This window comes from Pseudopodoces humilis, chromosome 8 (assembly GCF_049639895.1).
Source record: "Pseudopodoces humilis isolate 2021_Gansu_Grassland_sample_001 chromosome 8, ASM4963989v1, whole genome shotgun sequence".
In the NCBI taxonomy this organism is placed as follows: Eukaryota; Metazoa; Chordata; class Aves; order Passeriformes; family Paridae; genus Pseudopodoces; species Pseudopodoces humilis.
The window spans coordinates 19,864,772-19,890,491 of record NC_142207.1 but is presented as its reverse complement, the minus strand read 5'-3'; the positions used below and the strand labels follow the sequence as shown (position 1 = coordinate 19,890,491).

At 40.0% G+C, this 25,720-nt stretch overlaps 2 protein-coding genes across 3 annotated transcripts in view; both read left to right on the top strand.

Annotated features, from left to right (window-relative positions):
* The window catches only part of METTL8 (methyltransferase 8, tRNA N3-cytidine), a 45,675-nt gene extending 35,522 nt beyond the window's left edge, over positions 1-10,153 (top strand). The window contains exons 12-14 of the transcript XR_015773055.1: positions 4,265-4,549; positions 6,170-6,203; positions 9,781-10,153. The gene's annotated coding sequence lies outside the window, so the exon portion shown is untranslated. The remainder of the gene's footprint in view (positions 1-4,264; positions 4,550-6,169; positions 6,204-9,780) is intronic.
* Positions 10,154-16,504: 6,351 nt separating this feature from the next.
* TLK1 (tousled like kinase 1) overlaps positions 16,505-25,720 on the top strand; it is a 67,830-nt gene continuing 58,614 nt past the window's right edge. Inside the window, exon 1 of one of the 2 annotated variants that reach the window (XM_014249560.2) lies at positions 16,505-16,657. Coding sequence is in view for 1 of the 2 variants with exons in the window: in XM_005519787.3 (XP_005519844.2) it covers positions 17,239-17,386 (148 nt within the window). In the remaining variant the exon portion in view is untranslated. Of the gene's footprint in view, positions 16,658-17,158; positions 17,387-25,720 lie in introns of those variants that run through there. The other variant, XM_005519787.3, reaches the window with a different exon arrangement.

Here is a 25,720-nt window from a genome sequence, read left to right as displayed (position 1 = left end):
TGGTTATAAGAAGTTATGCCTTGGGGCTTACACAAAATACAGTATTAGAAGAATAAGAGAAATCTTGCTTTGTATGTGGGACTTCTTAATAATACACCTATTACAGTCTCCTTCTGTTTCAGCCTTTGTGTACAGATCTCCCAGGTATCTTGTACAGTCTTTGTGGACAAGATAGTATTTAACAAGGTGCTTGAGACTTGTAATTTTGGAATTTGTTTGTGATTTTTATGCAAAGGCAAAATCATACTGAAAACAGACAGGAATCTAGTTTCTGAATTCCACTCAGGAAGTGCTTTGTGGAAAAGTATCCAAATCAGTAATAGGGAATAATATTTCGTATTCTATTTAATATACTCAGCATTAGACACCTCAGATGGTAAGTAGCGTTTTTGAGTTTATTCTTAGCAGTAAGTACTTGTTTGTATTAGGGCAGGGTGATAGATTGGTTCTCATCCTGAAAAGCAGGAAAAAGTTGATGTCTTTGTGGACTCTGCACTCACACTGTCTTTAGGGGATCTTAGCAATAACAGTGCAATTACTGTTTCAGCTGGAGTTTGGGATGCTCTGAGTTATTCTGAATGTGTGTTAGCCTCAGTTATTGGCACCCTATGTCCCCAGATGGAATTTTTTCTTCCACTCCTCTGCAGCATTCCTTGTCAAAAGGGCTACTCTTACCCTTTACCACGTAACGGTAGAAGGGCTAGAGTTTGTAATGACAGTACTGAAAAGTGAAAGCTCCTATACAAGAGGAATCATAGCTTTTTCCCAGAAAATCCCTATGTCATCTTTGCTTTCATTTTGTTGAATCCTATGACAAGAAACTATCCAGTAAACAGTTTACTATTGCTAAATGTCAGGATTAAATAATAAGAGCCGTGGATAAGATAACCACCATAATGAAGGTCAGCTAAAGTCATATATAAACAAAGGCTTGTCAGACAACCTGGGTATTTTGTACATGTCCCATCAACAAAAAAAAGCCATAACATGGCTGCAATCCTTGAGTTCAGTACAGCTGCTAAACTGTAATTGGTTATGAACCTAGGTAAGAAGCTGTCCCACCCTGGTGAATAATCATCTCACCTCACTCATTGTTAAGTCGTTGCTTGCTCATGGTTGGGTTAGTGTGAGGGGGATAAGGTAACATGCACAGCAGTAAGTTTGGCACTGGAGACTAGCAGTTAAGGCAGAAGAATGCTGTGTATTCTCAGAGATAGAGGATACAGCTCATCTGTCTTTGCTCTTTGTCATTGTTCTTTGCTCTACCTATTCAAAGAAAAATAAATTCAGTATCACTATTCTGCTCTATTTTCTCTAGGCACTCCAAGAATGAGATTTGAAGTACTTAAGAGATCTACTAAAGCTCAGAAATAAAACATAGGTCATCTAGACCTATGGATCTTTCTGCAATAAGAGCAAAGCTTGATCATGACAGTGTTTTCTTTGGAAACAGCTCAGCTCTGTCTCAGAAACTACAGATAAGGAACATAAGTATCCATATTTGTGTGCATGTGGGTGTAAACCAAAATGAAAACTCCAAAACAAAGCAAGTTGACTTGCTTCTTCCTAGCTTGACATAGAATCATAGAACTACAGAGATAGCAATTGTGTTGCTTTGTGCATGACTGAGGTGTGGTCAGGAATCAATAGAGAAATACACTAAAAATAGAATGGAAAAAAGAAACTAATGTGCAGAAATATCTTGCTGCAATTTTGTTTATCTCTAAATGTTGTTGTAAATAAATGAGTATGTGCAATGGGCCGTGGATTATCCTTCATACATGAGAATCTAAAAACTCAAATTTGGAACAAGTTTTACAGCATACTTCATAACTTCTTTGGATTTTTAAAAACTTTTTAATAACTTGGCATATGAATTTATGAGTGTACTGTGGTACTGTCATCAAAAAGAAGATCAAAATAGTGACTAGAATAAGTGAAAAGCAGATAGAACTGGCACAAAATCTGTATGGAACAAAGAAGTTACCTTTATTATTCAAAGTACAACTCCCGTTGGGAACTTGCGTAGGTATCATATAAATCACGATGGAATAGGTCCTCTAATGAAGGACCATTATGATGGGAAGCAGGTAGTCTCCATTTGAAATAAAAAGCTAGGCACAATTGTACTGGTTGTTAGCGTGCAAGCAGCTAAAAGAGCTCTGTGTGTTATTAGGCACTTACCCTTACTACCCGAAGTGGAATTGTCTGATAGGAAAATTGGGTGGGACTTTCTGTTGAAAAAAACACAAATTGTGTACAAAGTTGTCTGTATGAGTCTTAGGACTGATTTTAGTGGTTTAAGGTTAAGTTTTCTTGTTAACGAAATTACCTTGGAATTTTGGCTCTTTCTGAGGTGTATATGCTTCATTAAGCACATGCATGACATTTATCTGATAGCAGACCATGTCTTCTTTGCCTCCCTAGACCCTTAAACATTGACTGAATCCCTTCATCTGAGACAGGCATTAGTTTCACTGTTGTTTCTGTGACAGATGAATGTGAATGGTGAATCTATCTTTGGAAGGTAGAAGATGAGATGCATTGTCTTTTAGTGGTCAAGTCTGATAGACATCCTTTTTTATGTGTCAGTATTGTGTCTTATAAAAAATTTTTCAAAAGTGAAAATAAGTTTTCCTGAGAGAGAAAGAAAAGAAATAAATGATTAGTAACTCCTACTGTGAAATTCTAGCCCTATATCTCATGCTAGGTTAATAGTTGGCATTTGTGATCCTAAAGGCCTATGATTCTAATGACAGATTTGCTCCTGACTTCAGGATGATCATAGTTTTGCTCCTGTGGTGCAGTTGGGCTTTCCTAGGAAAGCTAATGTATAAAATGCAGCCTCTGCCAGCACATCATGAAGGCAACATGATGGGAAAAGGATAACATTGAATGACATCCATAGCCAATAATAGCTGCTGGGAGCATCCTGTCAATCAGTGTATTAATGTTAGTTACCAGCTTGATTAATGACATGGAAACACTCTTTCTCTGAATAGTGTCTGAGTGCCTCCTGCCAGAGCAGTGGAGATCACCTTCTGCTGAGCTTATACATATATGCAGGAATAGAACCATTATGGGTGTTTCAGTGCATTGTGTAATAGCCTCTTCCAAATAAAGGGGGCTCTGAGACATCCTTCAGTTTATACCTGCCTGTATTTTTTTGTACACGTTAGATCAGCTGACTTTCAGACCAAGGGGTGCCTTGTAGCTTTAGGCTCAGCAGTGGCTGTAGTCTGTGCTAGGGAATTTTTCTGTCTCTGTAAAAAAGAAAACAAGACTCATACTAAAGATGGCTCCAGAATTTCTTTGCAATGATCCTCCCTGAGAAGCTTGAAGTTTCTTGATTGCAAATGGGAAAACACTTGAAGTGTGTACTTGGTAGAGAGAACTTGAGAAGGCAAGAAAAGGATTTAATTGAGTCATTTCCAAAAAATAAAGTGAAAAATAATTATTTATCCTTTTACTGTCTGAAAGTACTGGAAGTTTTACTCAAGACTGGGTGAAGTTCTGCATTGTGGTATTAGATGTCAACATCCTGAGATACTCAACTTGGCACAGCGAGACCACTTCATTGCCTCATTTCATGCTAGTGTGTTTCAGGCTGTGTGCTGAATATGTCCAGAACTTGGATTTTTATTCTCTGTGCAATAGATTAAATTTTCCTATTTTGACAGGGAATATCTTTAGCAGTATGCTCTGAAATGCCTTAGGGATTCAAGCTGTCCCTTAATCAATGCTGCAGACGATGGAGTTTTGATTTTTTTTTCTCTAATATATGAGCTATGACACTAGATTCATCCTGGCATACATCTGTCTGACAAGACTGAAAGCATTCAGTTAGAGCCACTTCATTACCAGCACAGAGCCAACAAATAGGGGACAATCTAAAAAAGGGGGATTGAAATATAACATAGATGAGAAATATATCTCAAAATAAGGGCATAATGGAGGATATAAATTGCACAGCAATGCAGACAGCAACAGGACATCCTCAAAATATGCTACAGTATCTGCATACTGATACTGACTTTTACAAATATGCAACAAATATGGATTGTTTGTGAAATGAACAGCTATGAGTCAAGATGTAACATAACAGAAAAAACAACTTTGCAAATATAAATATTTATTATTAGTGGACAATAACTGCTTCCTACTAAAATTGGCAAGAATTATGAACCCAACCCCCTTAGTACTTACTGGAGAATTAGAAGGCTAATGAGAGAGTGTAGCAAAAAAAATCTCTTCTGCCTTCTAGAAAAATCAGCAAAGCTAGACCATAATGAAGAATACTCCAGTGTATTGAGAGCTACTGGGCTGCAGATCCACTAAAAATCTCCAGTGCTTGATACTGAACCATGAAAAGAAAAATACAAAATGAAAAATCCTGCATTGGCTGAAGGACATGCAGAATTCTTTCCCATCTGTATTTCTTGTGATTGTTAATACTTGTGTGCAACGCTGCTGGACTGCCATACAGCAAATTACAAGCAAGAGACAAATGTGTCTGGTTTGATCTTCGAGCTTCTTTGATAAGATGCAGGTAAGAGTTAATGTAATCTCTACATATTGTGGCATATTTAACATCTATTCCTTTCTGGGTTTGTTTGCAGTTTCAGTCCTTAACTTATTACCTTTTCTTTTTTTAAAAAAATTAGCCATTGATTACATTGCAGAACATGTGATTCATTTGAACTGCAAAATCCCTATTTCTTGTAGTACTAATAAGCATTGTGCCTACTGAAAGCTGTTGCAGAAGAGAAAGGGAGGAGGCCTAGCAAGCTTGAAGCTGTGTTTTGTCTGCGTTGCAGCAAGGGGAGAAGGAAAGATACATAGGAATTGTCTTATCATCATGCACATATACACATGTACATAAGCATTTTCATTTGTTTATTTAATCTCTTGGATGCTTTTTCAATTCCTGTCTTAACCCTTTGCTCTTGAAGTAAGCAAGGAAAAACTGTATGACAGACATTTAATTTTTTTCTTTCTCAAGAATAGCTAGTGTCTCTTGTGCTAAGAAGAAAATGGGACTGTGTGGAAAGCTAAATTTCAGTTAACACATCAAAGGGCAGTTTGTGGTCTTTTGCTCAATAGCTAAGGTTTAACTGAGTTGCAGGACTCTGGGAATTTTGTGTTTTCCTATAGGCTCACTTATTGCATTTATACCTCTCCTACTTTTCTGCTCTTCCACTGCTTCTCTGAAGGGGACAAATAAAGGCGGTATAATCTTGTTGAATATGGTTCTTGCTGATGAATTAGATGAACAGCTGCTGGGAACAGTCTAGGAATACAATTTGGTAAAAAAATGAGATGGGATACAAAAAAATTCCCTTATGATGCCATTCATTCTATATGCAGTATTATACCATATTGGTGGAAAAATGGGAAGGCCTAAAACTCAATTTCACTTCAAGCTGGTTTAAAAAGAAGCAATTCTACATGCATTGCAGCCACAAAAACATTTATTTATAAGCACAGACTTTTACTTTGTAGGTAGAAACTGCACAGCTGTATACATTTGATTTTTTTGCATGCATAAGAACTTACTTTTACAGGCACAACTATAGTACTTTCTTCTTACTATTACCTGAACAGTTATGCTAATTCTTACATTATGTAGTTAATCTCTTTTCTTTGTGCTTTAAACCAGGTTGGGAAGGGGGAGAAAACCCTACATTTTGGCATGCAGGGCAATCAAAAATTGAATCCAGAAAATGGAGAAGTCATTGGTGTATCAGTATTCCTGCAATATCCTCCAGCTCACATTTTTGCATTGTAAAAACCCAGCATGCAATTGTGTGTTAAGATTGGAAATTAAAGCTGATCTCCTCAGTTGCCTTATGAATGTTATACAGCATGTGAAGCAATGACGTTTTGCTTTCTTGTCTTGCTACTTTAGTGAATTCTTCTACAGTTCTTTTTCACCTATCAGAGCCTGGGAAACTCACAGAGAATTAAACACACCTGTCTACAGAAATGGGAAAGAATTACATTGATCTCGGATCAATTACCATTTAGTGTAGTTCTAATAATTCACATATTTTGGAAAGGTTGATGGGGATCTTGGTAATACAGAACCTGCTAAAGCCTTTGGCCACACATCCCATATTTTGAACCAGATGTCTGGTTTACTGACTTGTTTCCTTTCGTCCCATTGCAGGCCAGTAGTAGGAGTTGGATTCTTTTCTTGATTGGTGAGTTTAAAACAACTGAAAACCTTCTTATGCTGTGTACATTTTGTAAACTACAAGCTTGCTCTGAAAACATAACTGTTTTAGAGTTTTAGGCAAGTAATTTAAAATAAATAATTCAAAATGTTGTTCTGGAGCAGATTTTTTTTCATGCTTAGAAAAATGGAAGAGACCTTCTTGGCAGTTACAAAAAATGGAAAAAGAAACATGTATTTTTAAAAATTAACTCTTGGAAGTAATCTAAAAATTTAATAGTAGTCATGAAGATTTCAACATAACTGGTGTGTTGGTTTCTTTAACTGGGATTGTATGAGTTCTTGGGATGGAAGTGTCATCAGATCAACTGTAACTATAGCTTGACACTCGGTGCATCTGTGCATGTGCATAGCTTGATATTATCTAAGTATCAGTAACAGTGATACCTAAAGCTGCTGTGGGTAAACACAGGTTTCTGATGACAGCACCTTAAGTACAGGAGAAAAGCTCTTGTGCAGTTTATGTTTATAATACCATCATATCCCCAAGGTGCTGACAGAGCTTCATTCACAGTTTTTCTGTGAGTTGTTTTTCTGTATTTCACATATCACTTCTCTTTCTTGATGAAAATCATTGGTATTGCTTCGCTTTAAATAATGACATTAAGAATTAACATCATAATATTGTTTTTGGTACCCTGGTTATTTTAAAAGAATTCAAAATCTCAATTTGACTTCTTAATGGTTATAAAAGGTATGTTTTGGACAATAGAATTGTATTTGAAAAAATAATGTAATTAATAGAGAACAATTATTTTTGACAAATATATGTTTAAAAAAATGCTAAAGCTAATTTTATTTTTTAATTTTTTTCCCCTGAATTATTTTTTATTTTATGTGGAGGTTTGTTTTATTTTACTAAGGCCTTGGCTCCTTAGTTGTAACAGTTGTACTGCTTAATCTGTAGCAACCAAGTTAAATGAAACAGGTTCTCCAGTCATGAAATCATTACAGTGGGGGGGAAAAAAAAAAAGGAGGTCCAGTCTATCCCTGTTGTGGCAGGAAATGGGTAACTAGGTCATCCCTGACAGATGTTTGTATAGGCTGCTGTTAAAAACCACAAATGAAGGGGATTCCACAACCTCATAAATCTATTCCATCTAATCTAGACTTTAGGTTGAAAGGATTTTTTTTGTTGTTTCATTTTTTGTATCTAGGCTACTCTTCTTTGCTACAAATTAAGCAGTTACTTGTTATAATTCGGGTGTGTACAAAGATCTGTTGACCATGACTTTCTGTATGCAACCTTTTATGCATTTTCCATCCAGTCTTCTTTTTCTGAGGAAGCAAAGCCTCATTTCTTCAACCTTTCCTTGTAAGTCATATTCTCAAAATATCATTCTTGTTGATTTCATTTCAACTCCATCCAAATTGTTGAAATTGTTTTTGGAGTGCATTGCCCAAAATTGCACAGAATGCGCCAGCTGAGACCTCAGCAGCACTGAAGATTGTGAAATAATTAGGTCCTGTATCTCACATTCTGCACACTTCCTAATACATCTTGGAATGTGAAATGCCTTTCTGCAACATCATCATGTTGACTCATATTTAGTTTGAAATCCACTTGAACCTTCCTATCTTTCTTTGCAATCCTGTTGCCTTGTTAAAGCATCATGAGCTTATATTAATATACTCTGGTTTTGTCAATTTCAGTTTATCTAGTATGAGCTTATTGCACTTGTAGTTTCTCACATTATCTAAATATTTTGGATTCTAATCTGCATACCTGTTTTTGCAACTCCCTTTCAGATTTTTTGCAAATTTTACAACCCTTTTCTATTTTCCCAACTGTTCAATGAAAAATTGAATAGAATAGGATGGATGAGAAGACCCTGAAGGATGTTACTGCAGTGCCATCCTACTCTGTCAGAAAACCATTAAATAAATACTTTTTGGGAGAAATACTTAACTACTTGCGTGTCAACTGTTACTTGACTTTGTCTACACCATTTTTTGTACTGCAGGCAAAATTAGAGAGGAAGTAACTAAAGGCTTTGTTGAAGTACAGATATCACATTTACTGCTTCCTTCTTATTCAATAGGCCTGCTGCCCTTTCTAGGAAGGAAATTGGAGAGGTTTGACACAATAATAATCCTAAGATTACATTTTAAAGCCTTACTACCTAATTGTTTTCTACATATTGTTTTCTTCATGCCTATACACTAACTGCCTAATAACCTATGACAGTATCTCTCAGAGATGCATGGTTATTTATGAGAGGTCAATGGCATTTTGTTTCCTAAGGAAGTATTTTCGTAATTTCTAGTCTTCTTGGACCTCTGTTGCACTTGATGAATTCTCAAAAAACCCAAACCACAACAAAATACTCTTCCAGAACACCCTCCCTCTGCTTCCATCCCAGAATCATCATACAGAGATTATTTTATCTTTAAAGTGCTCCAGGGTAATTTTTAGCACATTTTCCTGTGGAAACACAGTTTATACGATCCGAAATATGACTAGTCAGGCCACACCACGCCTTTTGAACTTGTTGCTTACTCTCCAACTGAACTGGACTGAGTTGTTGCGGTCTCAGAGATACCACATTTTGTGGATGCTAGCTTTAGAGCAAGCTGCAGGCCCCATGGCCTCTCAGTCCTGCCTGAGAAGCTAGCCTGGGAAATTCATAGGAGGATTTCAAAACAATCCTCAGAGACAGAAAACAACTGCCAGGTGCTGTTTGTCTGTCCTCTTGTTTTCCTTGCAAGAGAAAGTCAGGGGGTGTTGTGCCCCACTGACCAATGATGGTGATGTGGTGATTTACTAACCAATAAGAGTTTCCTTTCTGTGCTTTCCACGTATTGGTCTATAAAGAGACCTGGAGTAATAAACTAGAGGATTTCTCCTGTTGTGACTCCCTTGAGAGTCCGTGTCGTTCTTCCCGCCGTTCCTAATTAGAACGACAACATTTCTACAGATTTTGTGAAGATAAGCAGGTAAATAGAGAGCCTTCCATGGCAACAAGGAATTCAGTGTAAATGAAACCCTGATATCCGGCAGTGGAAAACTCACAGAAGATCGTTATGAATATTCCAGCCATAAATTTCAGCCATCCTTTTTGCTCTGGGCTAATGCAATCAGGAGACACAAGGCTACAGGGAGGCTGGCTTTGTCCACTGCTTTCTGAACTACATGTTTAAGTCATCAGGATAGGCAACTGGCATTTCTTAATATTGCTTAACACATTTCTTCTCTTTTCTGGTCTGTGTGTTTTAGATGTTTGTTAAAATTAATTTCTTAGCATGTCTGACACTAAGATATTTTGTAGACACATTAGGCAAATAATCATTGAAAATTTCAGAATTCTTTGTGTTGCATTATTTGCTGCCTTTTCCTTAGACACTGGACTTGAATTTTTCTTTGTTTCCCTTAGTTTGTGTGTATGTAACCTTCTATTGGCTTTTAGGTCCTTTCCTAGATGAACTCATATAGCTTCTTTGCCTTCATCCTTTGTTCCTTGTGTGAGTTTACTATTATTTTTAACTAAATTTTAGTCATCGGTTCTTGTTTTCACTGTTTTGCATGATTCCTTCCTGTTTTTCAGTTAACCAGAAAGCTCCTGATGAAGCCTTTGCTGCTCTCTGTCAGTGCCTACTTTACATCAGGGTAATCTGCTGTTGTGCCTTTAATACACTTTGTTCAGTAACTGTTGGCTCTCCTATGCTCCTGTTTCCTTATGAATTTCTTCCAAAAGATCTACCCACCCATTCATTCTGCAAGCCAAGAAAAATCCACTTTTGGAAAGCCATACTCTTTCTGTCACTCTATGCTTTCTTTGGCATCATTGATTTTATTGTTTTGTGATCAGTTTTGTATTCGTATCTTCCACCTTTGTCTCATTAGGAAGCATTAACTGATGAGCTAAATATGCAATGTCGCCCTGAAAACTCAGCTTCTGAGCTTGCTAACATAGTTTTCTATGGACTTTCCCAGGAGAGTAACTGTAAACATAGATATGTGTACATTCTTTCTGTTACACATCTTGTGATGGGCATCTCTCATGGCCAGTGCAGTGAGAAAATGTTATCTTGACCATCCAATCCCTGGCCGTGGTCACAAGCCTATAAATCCTGGGAGGAAAAATAAACTCTGCTCTTCTTTTCACCACACCTCGACCTGTGTCCGCGTGATCTATTCATCTTCAGCGGTAACATGCAAAGCAGTCTTTCCTCTCTTACCTTCTCAACTGTCTGAAATCTCAGTACCCTGAAAGAAAGATTGATCCAAATCTGCTGACTATGGGATTGTTATCTTTTTTTGGAGGTGTGTTTAGACAGAACAAGGGATAGGACACTGAACTGAGTGGGTGTCAGAACAGCTGGAGCAAAGCAGCACCCCTATTCCCAGCACAGGGGGCATTCCAGAATGATGCAGCAGACCAGCTCATCTGGAGCTGGAAGGGAACAGAGACACAGAATCTGTGATTAGAACACTCTTATCTTAGTATCTAATATTTAATCATCTGTCAGGCTTATTGCTGGTGTTTTGTGGCCAAAATTTGAAAGCCTTATATAGTAATTACAAAAAAACTCCGAAACCAACAACCCTAAACTGGTAAGACTTTTGCCTGAAAAAAGCTTCGAGACATGCCCCATTGCTATTGGAAACCACATACAGACATGGCTCTCTGCAAACACTGTCTGTCTCTAATGGCTTAAAATCAAAGGCAACAAAATAAGCTCCAGGCAAGACAGATACTTCAGGAAAGAAGATATAAGGTGTAAAGAGTGAGACAGAGCTGTGAAAGATGTGTGGAAAAGCATGAGCTTAAAAAAACATGGAGAGGAAGCCTCTGACAGATAAGAGGGGCCTGTTTACCTGGGAGCAGCATTGTAAAAGGAATAGTCTGAGTGTAGAAAAAAATTGCAGGGAAGAGCAGACGAGTAGATTGCAAGGGACATGGGAAGAAAAGTAATATAATAAAATGAAAACAGACAGATGGGAATAAAGAAAGTGAATGTAGCATCCATCAAGATTTTTTAGGGAACATTTAAAATGAAATTTTTGTTAAAATGACATAAACAAGAAGATTTTAAAACTGTCCTTGATTCTGACTGGAATGTAGCTAATAATCAAAGTAGCTGGAGCTGGAGTCAAAAGTAACATTTCTATGGCAAAAAAAGCCCACAAATTCAGTTTAATTTTTGTGTTTTGTTTGATGGGAAGTTGTTTGGGCTTCTTGGAGATTTGGAAAAAAACTGGATCTGACTAATGGTGATGAAATTAAAGGTATAATAAATGCAGTTTATGACAATGACATAAATGATAAAAATAGATCTGTGTTTACACAGTGTTTGTGTCTAGTTCTTATATATAGGCCTAATGTGATAACATTGTTTTCATTTTAGCTTCTCTGAATCTTCATAAGCTGGTAGGGAGGCTACTTTGCTAGTATATAATTTATGCTTGTTTTTGTTACCTTGCAACTCAGAGTTGCCAGAAAGTGCCATATTAAAAAAAATGTAAAACATGTAGTGTGGTATGTCTTAAGGATACAGCTCTAATTCAGTGAGCCTCAAAATTGATTTAATCCAGTTCAAAATAACTTTTTCCTATAAAAGTGCTATTGCACTAAACCAATTTTAGAAAACTTTAACTAAACTTTAAAATTAATATTAGTACAATTGCAACATTCCTATTTGCTCATAAATAGAAATGCTTTTAGAGAAACAGGTGCAAAAGCTGTTCCAATCAGAGATGGTGTTCTATCACAGCAATGCACTTGCTGTCACAGTCACGTGGCATTTTACCTTGTAGTTGTGCCAAAACTGCATTCTGAATCTTCTGACCTACAGAACATGGACTGGAAGATTCTAGTCATTATCCCAACTCAGACTGGCCAGAAGCATATTCGTCTGATCCAGGGAGGGTCCATACATGTCCTCAGCTGTGTTAGGAGAAGGAAGGACAGAGTGGTCGAACTACAAATTTCCAGCATCAAGCAAGACAGAAGACAGTATTTTTTTCCATTATGTTTTTGCAGCATATTACATTACATCTAACCTAGAAATGTCATAAATACATCATTTTGATGATGAAATGATTTTGGCATTTTCTACACAAGCTGCTATACCAGTGTATTTATTTAGTTGCAAGAATATTTTTCTGCTATGCTAGTTGAATCAGATTGGCTACTGATGTTGGCATAGTTATAGGATGTGTGTAGGTCTTTCTATATATGGGGTAGGTGAGTGCATGTGTATACATATTTTTAAGTATAAAATTCATAAATATTGGCAAATATACAGTGAGGCATACTGTAATAGCTTACGCTTTAAGAAAATACTGCTACAGGTCTATTATCCAGTGCTAGGCTGACAAGGAACTAACAAAGAATTTGAAACCTCCCTTTGACTGGCATTACAAATAATTGAGGGGATAAATCAAAGAATACTTAGTCTTGGTTGCTCTACTGTCTTGTGCCAAGTCCAAGATGGAAGAAAGCTACGTGTAAGATTAAAGACCCTGCTGATCTCTGACTCCTGGCATTTCCCTGATTTGTAGCTGACAGAGCCTGAATTAAGTTTGGAAGCATATAGTTTAGCATATAGTTTAGAGCACATTGTTTACTATTTTCCAAAGATATTGTCATTTTTTGTAACTCTTGACTTTCATTCCTAAAAGAACCAGACTGCTAAATTAAGTTCCTCTTCTACCTCTACTTCTTCCAATCATCTTGTGAATTTGAGGCCTTCCTTCTAACTACTGACATAATTTAAAAATTGTCTTATTTGGAACCTATATGTAAACATATGTTATTCATATAATCAGTTACCTAGTGTGGCCAGTCACTACGCCTTGGTATTGCAGTATCTGCTGCTTGCATGAAACCTAAGCCAGCTAACAGCAAATTGACTTTGGTGGGAAAAAGAGAAGTAAGATATATGTAGTTATTTAGAACATGTATTATTTGATGTTATTAGATACAAATCTTTCATGAGGACACCAAAATATATTTGGTGCCTATGAATAATGAAGGTGAAGTTCTCAGAATGGGGAAGAAACTGCCATATCTCTGTAACTTATCCCACAGTCATAGCATATTCTTCCTTAAGAACATGTAAGATAAACTCTAGATTTCATGTGTAATATTCAAAATTATGTCTCTTTGTTTTCTAAAATGCATGTGGAAATTTTGCAATTGACATTTGACCTGAGCACACAGTAATCTTTATAGATGCAATGTAGATGTCTCCAAAAACTCACTCCTGCTGTAATCTTCCTTATTGTCACTATTCAGACCATTAATTCTTTTCTTTAAGCACCTTCCTTTGCTAGCTGCCAGTTAACTTCTCTTACTTCCTAGAAATTGTGAACTTACTGTGATAAAAGTTTCTTGATAAGAAATCTTGATAATTATCTTCATAGATAATTCCAGTGACAAAATTGAAAGCTCTTACAATTTTAATTCTTTTCAGGATTTTGTTGCTTACCTTTTTTTTTTAATCTTTGGAATAAGGAAAATTCCTTATGCTTTTCTGTTCTTCAACTGTCCTCAATTAGAGAGTTACTACTGCCATAAACATTGCTAACTTTCATCTGACACATTCTTATGAGAAAAACAGCACTCAGGCTTTTCACTCCTCTCTGTTCTGATCTGAATTTTGAGGTCTTCTTCCTTAGGAATTAGCAAAACCAAATTAGGAAAAACCAAATGAGTTTTCTGGGGCTTCACCTATAAGCAAGTTGTAGGTAAGCGTGTGGCCCCTTATTCATTGTTATCCAGAGCAATCCCACTGGAAGTTGATTTCCCTGTATATACTACTTCAAGTTATGCCTGATGTTGATATGCAGTGTTCACATATACTTTGATAGCTGACTATTCGGTTCCAAAAAAACTAGAAGGCAAAGAGAAAGATTTAATATTTATTATATTAAAAAAAAAAAATTAGTAATACTTAGTACTATTTGAGGTGGATTTAGTATTTAACATTTTGGGCAGGGGATGCTGACTGCTCACCGCTGTGAGAGAAAGGCCATCTCTCTGGCCACTGGATCATAAAGTTTAATTGCCAAATAAAGACAGGGCATTCAAGGAAGAGCATTATGTACATTTACGATGCCATTTGATAAGGGAAGTCTTTTGATATTTGAAATTTCTGAAAGGAACTAATGAAGGTTTTCTCTCCTGCCGTAATACTATTAAATTGATAACACTGAAGCAACATGGCTTTAGAAATAAAGAGGTACATTAAAATCAGTGTCAACTCTAACTCAGTAAGAAAGTAAGTTTTCTGTAAATTAAAGAGGGGAATATACCCAGCTCCATGTATTCTTGAAATTATATATGTTGTCTCATCTGGAGATGATCCATATAATTCACACTCTGCTTTCAATCTCTACATCAACAACTCACAAAACCAAGAGATACAGCTCTACTATGCTACAAAACAGAGGCTCAACCCGTATTTTGCAGCAGGTACTGTGCTCTGCTGGGAAGTCCTTTAGTACATGCCCACTTACTCCTGGTCCCTCTATGAGGCATTTTCTAACACATGGCAAAGATCTGATTATTGTTTATAGTGTTAATGTTTGAAAATACAAAAGACACTTCAGGCATTTTTATGATATTTAAACTGCATGTCTGGAAGTAGGAAGTAATAAATGGGATCTTCTTCATGGTGTCCTGTTCCCCTAATCAAAGCAAGTAATGCTTTATTTAAACAAGAACTCTCAACTGTGTCAGTGGAATGATTTGTAGGTAGCAGTTTGTAAGCAAAACAGGCAGATAGAATGCTTGCTTATATATGGTTTTGTAAGGATAGCAGGGGTTTGTATTAAGTGGATGCAAAGGGCTATAAACAAAGAGACAATTTCTTTCACTTACTGTTTTTTACTTGGTGGATTTTCAAAACAACATGCTCCAGCAGGATATATTAATCAGGAAACAAGGTGCCTGTTCACTTGTGCTATCATATGGATTGTGGGATTATGAGTATGTTTTAGTTTAAACCTAGCAAGAATATTCTATACCAGTGGTTAAGTATTAATATTGCAGTCAAAGTGAACTAGCACTGTTTTACTTCATTCCCAAATACTGGAAAATTCCTGATGTAATTTGCTTCCACGAAGTCTGAGAAGTCTTTAGGATCAAGGCCTTAAAAGCAAGTTCTTGTTGAAATATCAGATAATTTCTCTCTAAAAAAAAAATAGAAGAATAAAAACCAGTATAGCTGTTACTAGATATATGTCCTGGAACAGACTTGTTTAGCAAGTAAATGTACTAACTTTTACTTTAAGTTAATACCAAATTGCAAGGAAACTTCCAGCTATGCTGTATACTTGTGGGAGGTGAAGAAGATCTTAGATAATTTGACAGATGTCACTTTAAAAGGAAGAGACAGAATTAGTAATATATGTGTTGTGCAGAGAACTGCAATCCAACATTAGTAATCTATTCCTGTAATTCTCAAATAGAGGGGAAAGTAGGTTAGTAGATGGCCAGGATGTCTCCACACAGCAACCACAAAATAAGTGCCATGCCGAATGATGACTATATTCTTCATATACACAAAATGCAATATATCTGCAACTTGTGATTTTTTGTAAGTAATCAAAGTCATTGTTATCCCTGTTATATATAAAATATATATATATAATGTATTTACTAGTTGCACTGGTAAATTAAAAAGGCTTTGTTCCAGAAGTGACTTTCCATATATCTCACGTTCTCAGTCATGACTATGTTAATTTTAAGGAAAGAAAAACTGAAAAATTCGGCTAAGTTTGCACTTAAGTCTCTAAACTCGGGACAGAGAGGAACGGTTTGAAATTTGCCGGGTCGGCGTTGGTTCCCAGCTGGGAGCTCCAGCCTGGTGGTCGAAGCGCGTGAGGTTATGGGCCTGATGCATGGCTTCTGCCCGACTTCCAGTTCATCCGATGGGAGCTCCCGCTCCTCAGCGAAGCGGGTTGCGGCTGGCGGCCAAAGCCTTCTCCCTCGGGACATCAGCTTCTCCCGAGTACCCCCGGGTCTCTGCTGCCACACCGTCGTGTCCCGGAAAAGAACACCGAGAAGCGGCAGGCGCCCGAGAGCCCCCGGAGATACTGCCTGAACAACGTTCACCTGGCCCGCGCTGGGAAGAGCCCGCTCAGCGCCGCCGCTGCCGGCCGCTCTCCCGCAGCGGCGGGCTGGGTTCGCCCCGCGCGGCCGCACGCCGGGGAGGTGCCGGGCGGCGGGGCTCCGGCCCCGGCCGCGGCAGCCGCGCGTACCGTCCCCGTCGCCGCTCCCGCCCCCGCCGCCCCGCCCCGACACCACCATGGCCGTGGCGGCGGGGCGCGGGGGAAGGCGCGGCGGTCGGTGCGGGGGCACGGGCGGACCGTGCCGCCGAGGAAACCGAGACGGAGGGGAACTTCGCGGCCTCAAGGGAGCTAGCTCCGGCTGGGCCGGGGCGGCCAACGGAGGGCCGCCCGCGGGGCGGAAGGTGCGCGCTTGGGCGAGGCAGGGAGGTATCGCCGCGGGACGGGCGTGCACGGGGAGAAGGGTCAGCCGGCGGGCGGCTGCGAGCCGGCACGGAGGCCGGAGCAGGCGGCGCGCTCGGGTCGCGCGGCGCGATGGGGCCGGGGGGGCAGGTGCGTGCGCGGCTGGCGCCGCTCCCGCCGGCCGCCCCTGGGCGGCTCCGGCTCGGCGGGGCTCGGCTGGGCGCCGGCGGGGCGCGGCGCTCGCTCGGCTCGCGATCGTGTTTGCGCATGACCCCTCCCCGCCTGCGCCCCCCCCTCCCCTCCCCGGCGGCAGCGGCGGCGGCGGCGGCGGGGAAGGTTGGCCTCAGACACAGGCGGCTGCTCGGCGGCGGCGACGCAGTGCAGAGGTGCGGGCAGGTTGCGCTGGCCCCGCGCCCCGTCTCTCCCGCGCCTCGCCTGCCTCCGGAGCTCGCTCCCAGCCGGCGGCCTCCCCGCGCCGGTGTCGGGCCGGCCTCCCGGCCATGAGCGCGGCGCTGGGTGTCCCCCCGCCGCGCCGCCTTCCCCGCCGCCCCCGGCGGCTGCCGGGCTCCAGGAAAGTAGCTTGATGAGTGTCCAAAGTAGCAGTGGAAGTTTGGAGGGGCCGCCATCTTGGTCCCGGCTCTCCACGTCCCCACCGAGCCTGCAGGGCTGCTCCGCGGCGGCGGCGGCCCCCCAGCTGCACGGCGCGCCGCCCGGCAAGCCGCCCAAGGAAGGTAACCAGCGCGCCGCGGGGCTGCGCGGGGGGCCCGGCCCTTGGGGAGGGGCCGACCCCCCGCCGCGGGAGGCCGGCCCCGGGCCGCCGGGAAGCGGCGGCGGGAGAGGCCGGTGCCCCCGGCGGCGGCGCGGGGTCAGCGCTGGGCCCGGTGGCGGTGAGCGGAGCCTCGGGCGCTGGGCGAGCGGGGCCCCGCCGCCCCCGCCCGCTCGTCAGCGCGGCGGCGCCTCGTTGTTCCCCCCTGCGCCGGGCCGCGGAGCGGAACCCGCCGTGCTCCCTCCGTCCCCGGGCCGTCCGCCTGCCGCAGCAGCTCGCGTCTCCTCGGGCGGCTGCTCGCCGCGTCCTCCCCGAAAAATGCTCCCCTCCGCCAGCGGCTAAGTAGAAGTGCTGCGCCGGAGGATGCAGCCGCTGTTGCTGGAGGGAGTTGGGCACTTTTGGCATCATGGAGGTGGGAAGGAGAGGGGCCGACACCGGAGGTTCGTCCCCATGGGGAAAGCGCCCTCGGGGGCGGCCGGTTTTGCGGCCAGAAGTGACAGGGCGCCTTGCGGCCGCTACGGAATGACTGCAACTTTCTCCTGTCCTCCATCACGCCTTCGATGATAATATTTTTCTCCTCCCTCCCCTGCTCCTCCCCTCTTGTGTTACACCGACAGCGACAGCAGGGTGTTGTGGGTGGTTGCAGGGAATATCTGTATGAAGGTTATGAGCAAACAAGTCCCTTCGCTGTTCCCTTTCGGGTATTGTCTGCTTTTCTTCCTTGTGTTGTGTTGCCACAAGATGTAGCAGTTATACAGCTAGTGAGTTGCTCGGCGCTTTTAGCTAAAATAACTACTTGCTCAACGCCAGTTAGTGGCGGAGGAGAACTTTTATGCACAGATACTTGCATACCGAGCAGTTGTATAATTTTAATTGATTTGCCCCAGTTTAATGAATACCATTTCTTGTAGCATCTGCAAAACGTCATCGCCCAAGCAGGAAACTTGCTAACTTAAAATAGAAATAGTTGAGAAGATGGGGAGTCTTTGTTTTTAAGTCTTCCTGTAGTTGCTTGCTTGCTTTTTGGGTTTTCTTGGGTTTTTTTGTTTTGGTTTGGTTTGGTTTTTTTGGTTGATAAGCGACGTAGGGATTTGACATCCTGAAAATGTATAATGCAGTCTGGTTTCTCCATTTTCCACACCAGTAGTTGTCAGACTTGTATCACTGTGTGTCACTTTTGCACACGCTCCTGCAGGTAGATTGACATGAAATGCTCTAGAAAATACCTGGGAAGGAATTATGGTATATGTTAAAGATGCTGAGTAAAGTGGCAGGCATTTTGTGCTCATCTTCTCTGGGAGGCCAAAGCTGCTGGAAAAACGACCACCACCAGCCAAATTCTTAGTTTTAAGTTTATTGAGAGTAGGTTTCTTCACAGTTGCAACTCTTGTTATGAATATGCACGCAGGTAATATGTAGGATTTTTTTAGATGTATTTCAAATACCTGCCATACAAGCTTGAAATGATTATTGCAGTATAAATTATGTATCTATTTATTTTAACAAAAAATGGTGGTCCTTGAGTGCCTCTATTGAGACAAGAAGAATATTTTTTGTGAAACTCACAATATGATGATTATGCTATTTTCGTTTTTCTTTTTTACAACTCATGCTGTCGGATTTTTCTGGGTACTGTAATTTGTATCCTCTAATACAGATTATGGGGTTAAAGGTAATCAAAACCTTGTTGTTTTCTTGGTACTGTAATGTGTTGCATTTACATGGTGTTCCTGGGTTACATTTAAATTGTGTGTTCTCACTAGGTAGCTCTCTTTGAAAATGAGCGTAAGCTGCCATGCTTGGGTTTATGTTTTGCATTCATGCTTGTGGGATGTTATCAGCGCATCTTGCTTTATGTATATGCATTTTATAGAGAAGTATCTTGCCGGAAATCAATAGGCCCTGAAATACAAATACATTAGTATGTTCATAGACATTGGCTTATATATGTGAAAGATTGATGCCAGATTAGACTAATAAGCATGGAATATTTACAGTGCAGTGTGTTTATGGGAGCCTGTGCTGTCATCAATTCTAAACTTGTGACACCTTGTGATGTTAATGGAGCTTGTGAGTTTTGGAGCAGCGCACAAGGCTGCCGGCCCATACTGGATCACAGCTGCATCGCTGCTGGTGCCAGTTTTGAGTGGGTAATATTTACCGATACAGCACATTTGGCACTGGAGCAGAGCTCCTTTCCCAGCCTGGCCTTCTTGTTTGTGGATTAAAATCCCTTTGGTTGGCTCCTGTGAGAGTGATGTCCTGTTGCCTTTGGAAGTGCAGACCTTCACAGAGTGTACCCTGCATGGTATGGTTGATCTGACCTCCCTTATGAGGGTCTGGTATCAGCTCACATGTCTCACATGGGCATTTGAAGATTCTGGTTTATTAAGAACAGAAACCCTCAACACCTTGATTTAGGAAGTTAAAAAATATTTTCGGAATCTGTAATAGGAAAAAAGCAAAAAATACAAGCCCTGGCATATATAACGGTTGCACAAATGCGTTTTTTAAAAAATGGCAAGACCTTGTTGATATCAAAAGAGAACTACTTGGAAAATATGGGTGAAATTAGAGGAAATAATATTTTAAAAATATTCTAATATTTATAATATATATAATATTCTTTAAAAATGAACTGCAACGTTGCAGCAACATTTTCCATTGGATGTTATCTTCTGTGTCTTTATCTAGAGTGGCCTCATGGTTTTGCTGTATTGATTTGAATTTATGTTTTGAGGTTTTGAAATGAAAAGACTGGGATGGACTTGAACACAGTTACAGCTGTAGGTTTTTACTGTGTAAGAACTATCTCATGTTTGCATTTTAGTGTAGCGTGCAAATGTCTGTCGTTCTGTCAGTTGTTTTATATACCCATAACTTACGTGTGGTATATGTGGTCACTTAAGAGCCCTGCAGTAGACGTTATCAGGAATTTAGGAGGACTGTTATGTGGTATTATTTTACATACTGTATGTGTGGTTGTGTGACTAAATCTTGTGCCATAGCTCACATAATTTCAGTCACACAATTTCCTGTTTGAAGTTTCTTGACTTTTGTCTGCTTTATGTGTGTAACTAAAAATATTAAAGCACATACCTGCAAAGTGCTGTTTTGTAAATAGAGAATGTTCAGGCTAGTGCTGACAAGGCAGAGTCAGAAGAGATTCCATGGATTGCGTTGGGTTGGAAGGGACTGTAGATGAAGGATCATCTAGTTCCAACCCCCTGCCATGGTCAAGGACACCTCCCACTAGATCAAGTTGCTCAAAGCCCCATTCAGCTTGGCCATGAACACTTCCAGGGATATGGCAGGCACAACTCCACAACTACTGGAGGGTCAACCTGTTCCAGAGTCTCACCATCCCCAAAGTAAATAATTTATTCCTAATATCTAATCTAAATCTACTCTATATCAGTTTACAGCTGTTGTTCCTTGTCCAGTCCCTTCATGCTCTTGTAAAAAGTCTTTGTCCAACTTTCTTATGGGCCCCCTTTAGGTACTGGAAGGTGCTGTATGGTCTCCCTGGACTCTTCCGTTCTCCAGGCTGAACAATGCCAACTCTCTCAGCCTGTCTGCATAGCAGAGATGTTCCAGTCCTCTGATCATCTTGGTGGCCTTTGTGTGGCTTCTTCCAGCAGGTCCATGTCGTTCTTTGCTTTCCAGGTGGGGTCTCAACAGACTGGAGTAAAGGGGCAGAGTCCCCTTCTTTCACATTCTAGACATGCTGCTTTAGGTGCAGCACAGGACATGGTTGGCTCACTGGGCAGTGCTGCAGTGTCTGATAATTAAGCATAATGCTTTGTAAGTTATTTTTTGTATGTGCTGTTATCTTTCAATACTCTGCTAAAAGGAAAATAGAATGCCAAATTGAACTTTGAATTAACTCAACAGAAATGCAAATTTCAGTTTTCAAATTTGAGCCCAAATTAATAAATTATGGCAAAATGGTAAATAAACTTATGCCATGTATTTGACAGTCTGAAGAAGTTATGTTATGGGTAGCAAATTTTGTCGGTAACTTTTTTTCCTAAAATTTGATAAATGTGTATTGTTTGTATTTATCATGACCTGAAATGTGGTGGTATCTGTGTGTCTGAGCACAAAGGTACAGTTTATTTCCTCCTTAAGTTTCCAGTCTAGAAAATGTTTCTAGATGCCAGGTTGTGTCTGTATGCTACATACAATATATTACTCCGTGAACATGAAAGCAACCTGGATCTTTCTAAAACTTCCAGAGTTGTTTTCTGTTGTTTGCGTGTAGTGTAATACTTCAGCTACTTTATTTGCTTTAACAGGAAATTCTCAGTAAGTTTGTTGGCTTTTATCATTCAGCTGTAGATCAAAAATTGTATGGATTTGGCCAGTTTATATGGGAGCAGAGAAAAAAGGAACACTTTTTGTATTTAAAAATGTTGCCATGTTTTTACTCAGAATGAGCACAGCAATCATAAAAGGTTATTTAGGCTGGCTGTAGCATGAGCAGGTGTTGTCTGAGATTAATGTCATGCCAGTGACACACACAAATTCTAGCTTGTGATATTATTGCTGGTTTTGTTGAAGATGCGATTCTTGTAGTAAGCTGATGCTTATGCCAAATTCTTTGGAGATCTTGTAACATGTCCAAAAGAGAAATGGGAAAGGAAACCCTTTTTAATACAGATCCTTGTTTGAATCTGGTTTTCTAAAAGGCAAGTGCTGTAGCAAATAGAGTAAATTAGTCCTTGGCCAACTGTTTTGTTTTAATTCTCTTTTATTCTGCCTGGAATGGAATTTTCCATTTTAAATGGAGAGGGAATCAATATAGGGACAGGATGTTTTTATTTATTATCTCCATTCAAATGAAATACTTGCTATTTCTCTCATTCCTTTTTCCCCCCTCTATGTTTTTTTCTTGTTATTTCTTTCAGCAAGTAATTTTTTTCTCCACCAAGCTGAAGTAAACTTGCTTGTTAGTAAAAACTGTAGTCTGCAGTTAGTCTTGACATTTCTTTGGATTTTCTTAGAGCCTGATAATCCTAAATTATTGCAAAATACTGTTGTGACTGCTGGGAAACACTACCATATATATGTTCATCATAATCAAAGTTCTATAAAATTTTGGTACATTAAGAACTGAGATTATGGAAATATGACAGGCTTATCCTTTATATTTTTTGTGTTCTTGGTGTAAGGTTGTGTTTTGAAGTAGTACTTGCTCCCAATCCATTTACTTCCATACTAAATTTTTTGCTTCCATGCTGAGCTTTTTTATACACGAAAAGATGTTAAGTTAGTAAATTGTTTTTATGCAGTAGAGTAGTTCCTGAACTGTAGCTAAAAAGCATAAAAGCACACAAGTGGGAGGAGGAAAACCTTTATGAACTTCTTTCTGTTTGGCTTGGTGTGTTTCAGCTATAAAAGAGGAAAAGGGAAATTTGGGTTGCCAAGTTGCTCTGAGTGGATATGAAGGTGGGTAGGAGAAGAGTGGTCAGGGTTTCTGTTGAAAATGCCAGTACTTCAGTTGTGATCGTTGGAGAGCAGTTAAACAGAAGCTGGCCACCATAATATAACCCAGTTTTTCATGTGTTGCATGTGGAAAACTTCTAATAGTTGCTGAAAATAACAAGGAACAAGTACTGCACTTTATGATCAGTACTTAAGGACAAAGTTCGCTAGGAATAGGGAAGCATTAGTGAGCATCAGAAGGTATTTTGGATCCTACATTTCCCATCATCTTGACTCCATCCTTATTGAGATGCTTTGTTTGGGATAGGAAGTAAGGGTTTGCTTCCCTCCTGGGCACCTTCTCTCTGGAGGTCTTACTCCTTGCTTTCATTCCTGAGCAAAGCACTGGGATATACCAGCAGAAAAATCTTGGCACCTAGGCTTTCCCTGGGAGGATGTGGTAGGTGGCAGGAACATGGCTGTTCCACCTCAAACTTATTCCTGGAGGAAGGGAGCAGGAGGTCTTAAGTGAAGTTGGACATGCTGAAGATGCTGGGGGAAGACTGGGACTGTGTGACCCTTTGGGATGGGTCCATGCTGGAGGGATTGACAGAAATCAGAGTGGCTATATTATTAATTTTAATCATGACTTAAATCAGTGAGCAGGAAACCCTGATTAAATAATTGTTTTTAATTTTATTTTGCATTTGTGCTTAATTATTTTTCCTAAAGAAAAGTTGCTTCTGATTGGTCTAATTTGATCATACCTCTTGCTAGGCAGGAGGGGACACATCTATATGCATTTATTTAAGGAGTTATGCAGCTTAGATTCTTAATATTTAAGAAACATAATTCCCCATGCTTTGGACAGCTTTTAGCTAACTTTGTTAGTTAAATAAAACTAATTCTAATTGTGTTACATACATAATAAGGAACAAATATATCCAAATGTGCTTTGCATTTAAACCAGATAAAGGAGAATTGTCTGTAGTTTGTGAAATGAGTCAATCACTTTCGGTCACCATGCCTTGCAAAATTTGGTATTAATAGATCAAATCCAGTCACCAGTCTTTCGTGTTCTTCACTTGGAAGAGAAAGCCAGGCTTTCCTGCTTTCAAAGTTGTCAGTTGCCCTTTAGCAGTTCTGAGAAAACCAACTGCTGAAGTGGTTGGACAAATGAAAAAGGCCGAAGCAGTTGCTGGTGAAAGCTGATCAAGTGCTTTAAAACTCCATTTCAGGCAGCTCACCCACAGCTTCCAGTGATGTGATGGTCTGTCTGCCAGCAGAGCACCGAAGTTTATAATGTTTGAATGTATTTTACTCTTTTATGAATTTAATAGATCATAAACCTTAAACCTCACCATAGATTCTTATTGCTTCAAGCTTCAATTAAACATTTGGTGCTGAAGCATATTTTTAAAAATACACAAAGAAAAATTACCTGCCTTGTGCTCAATAGCTTTGTCTCTGACAACTGTCCTCCAAGGATTTAGAGGGACAGCTAGTGATTGTTGATTGACTACACAACTGTGACAGGAATCTGGTCACTTCAGAGTGGGAAAGTTAATTTACTGGAGCTTTTATGTGAAACTGGACATCACGGAGAAGGTTGGTATTCCCTAGGACCACCTCTGCTTGCTGAGATGTGGCAGCAGGAGCATTAAGCAAGATATCTCACCTCATCATATCTGCAGTTTTAAGTAGGTGGAAACTTAAGGCTGCATTGCTTTCTTTATAATGTCCTTAAGAATAAAGCATTCTGAACTTCATATTTTAAGAAATGGGGATGGTGATAAACTCCAAAGTGCCTTTTACAGGAAATGAAGCCTGACCATATTTATTTGGGGGATTGAGGAGTACTGCAGTCCATTTCTATGGACTTCTAATAGATCTATACCTGTATGAGAAAAATAACAAATTTTTTTGAGAAATAAAGGAAAGCCTGATGCTTTTAGAAAAATCTGTTGTGCAAAGTCACACATCCCCAGCCTTTTAGCTATTTAATTTTGTAAGTACCTTGAAGTGAAAGCATGTAGATACTTCAAGCACCATGTCTTGCATCTGTAACTTTTGGTGATTGCTTTTTTTTTTCTTTTTTTTTTTTTAATACGTAAACAAATTTCTGAACTATATGCTGAAGGACAAGAAATTGGAAAGTAATCTTACAGGTAAATATGAGTTTCATAAGTCCTGCAAGTCTGAAACAGTATAATTTAGATCCTGATCTTCCTACTGTGGGACTGTGATGCTCTTGGGATCATGTAGACTGACCAGCAGAGGTGTTTCCCATTTCCGTTCTCCACCATGGAACTCTTCGGCCTCTTGGTTCTATGGAGACAAACTCAGATGATGCTACAAATAGGATTTGTAATACTTTGTTTCACTCCTGTGGTTTAGACTAATCCAACCTGTACACTGCATGGCTGTATTTGGTAAATATTGGTTTTTTTTCTAGTTAATGCTATGTTCTCATAAGTTCCACAGTTTTGTTCTAAATTTTACAACAGTACTTTAGCCAATTTTAGTGCGTGTCCTGATGCCCTCTTGCTAACTACTTTGCCTTTCAAGGATGTTGTAGCCTATGTTATTTCTTAGATTTTTCTTAGTAAAAGTGATGAGAGAAGTAGTGTCCTTTAAGAAGTTGATATTTTCATTATAAAGCAATTGAAAATAAAATCTACACATTATTGATAATCATCACTTTAACATCTGTAGAATATTCAAGTGTGGTGGTGGTCTAGGGAGTGTGATTATCTTTGTAAAGCAAGTTTTTTATTTTAACTGTGATAGCAGTGATTATGAAGAGTGGTTTTATTGGTATTACTAGGGGTTTTGGGTTTTTTCTTTTTTTTTGGCAATTCAGTTATTTCTT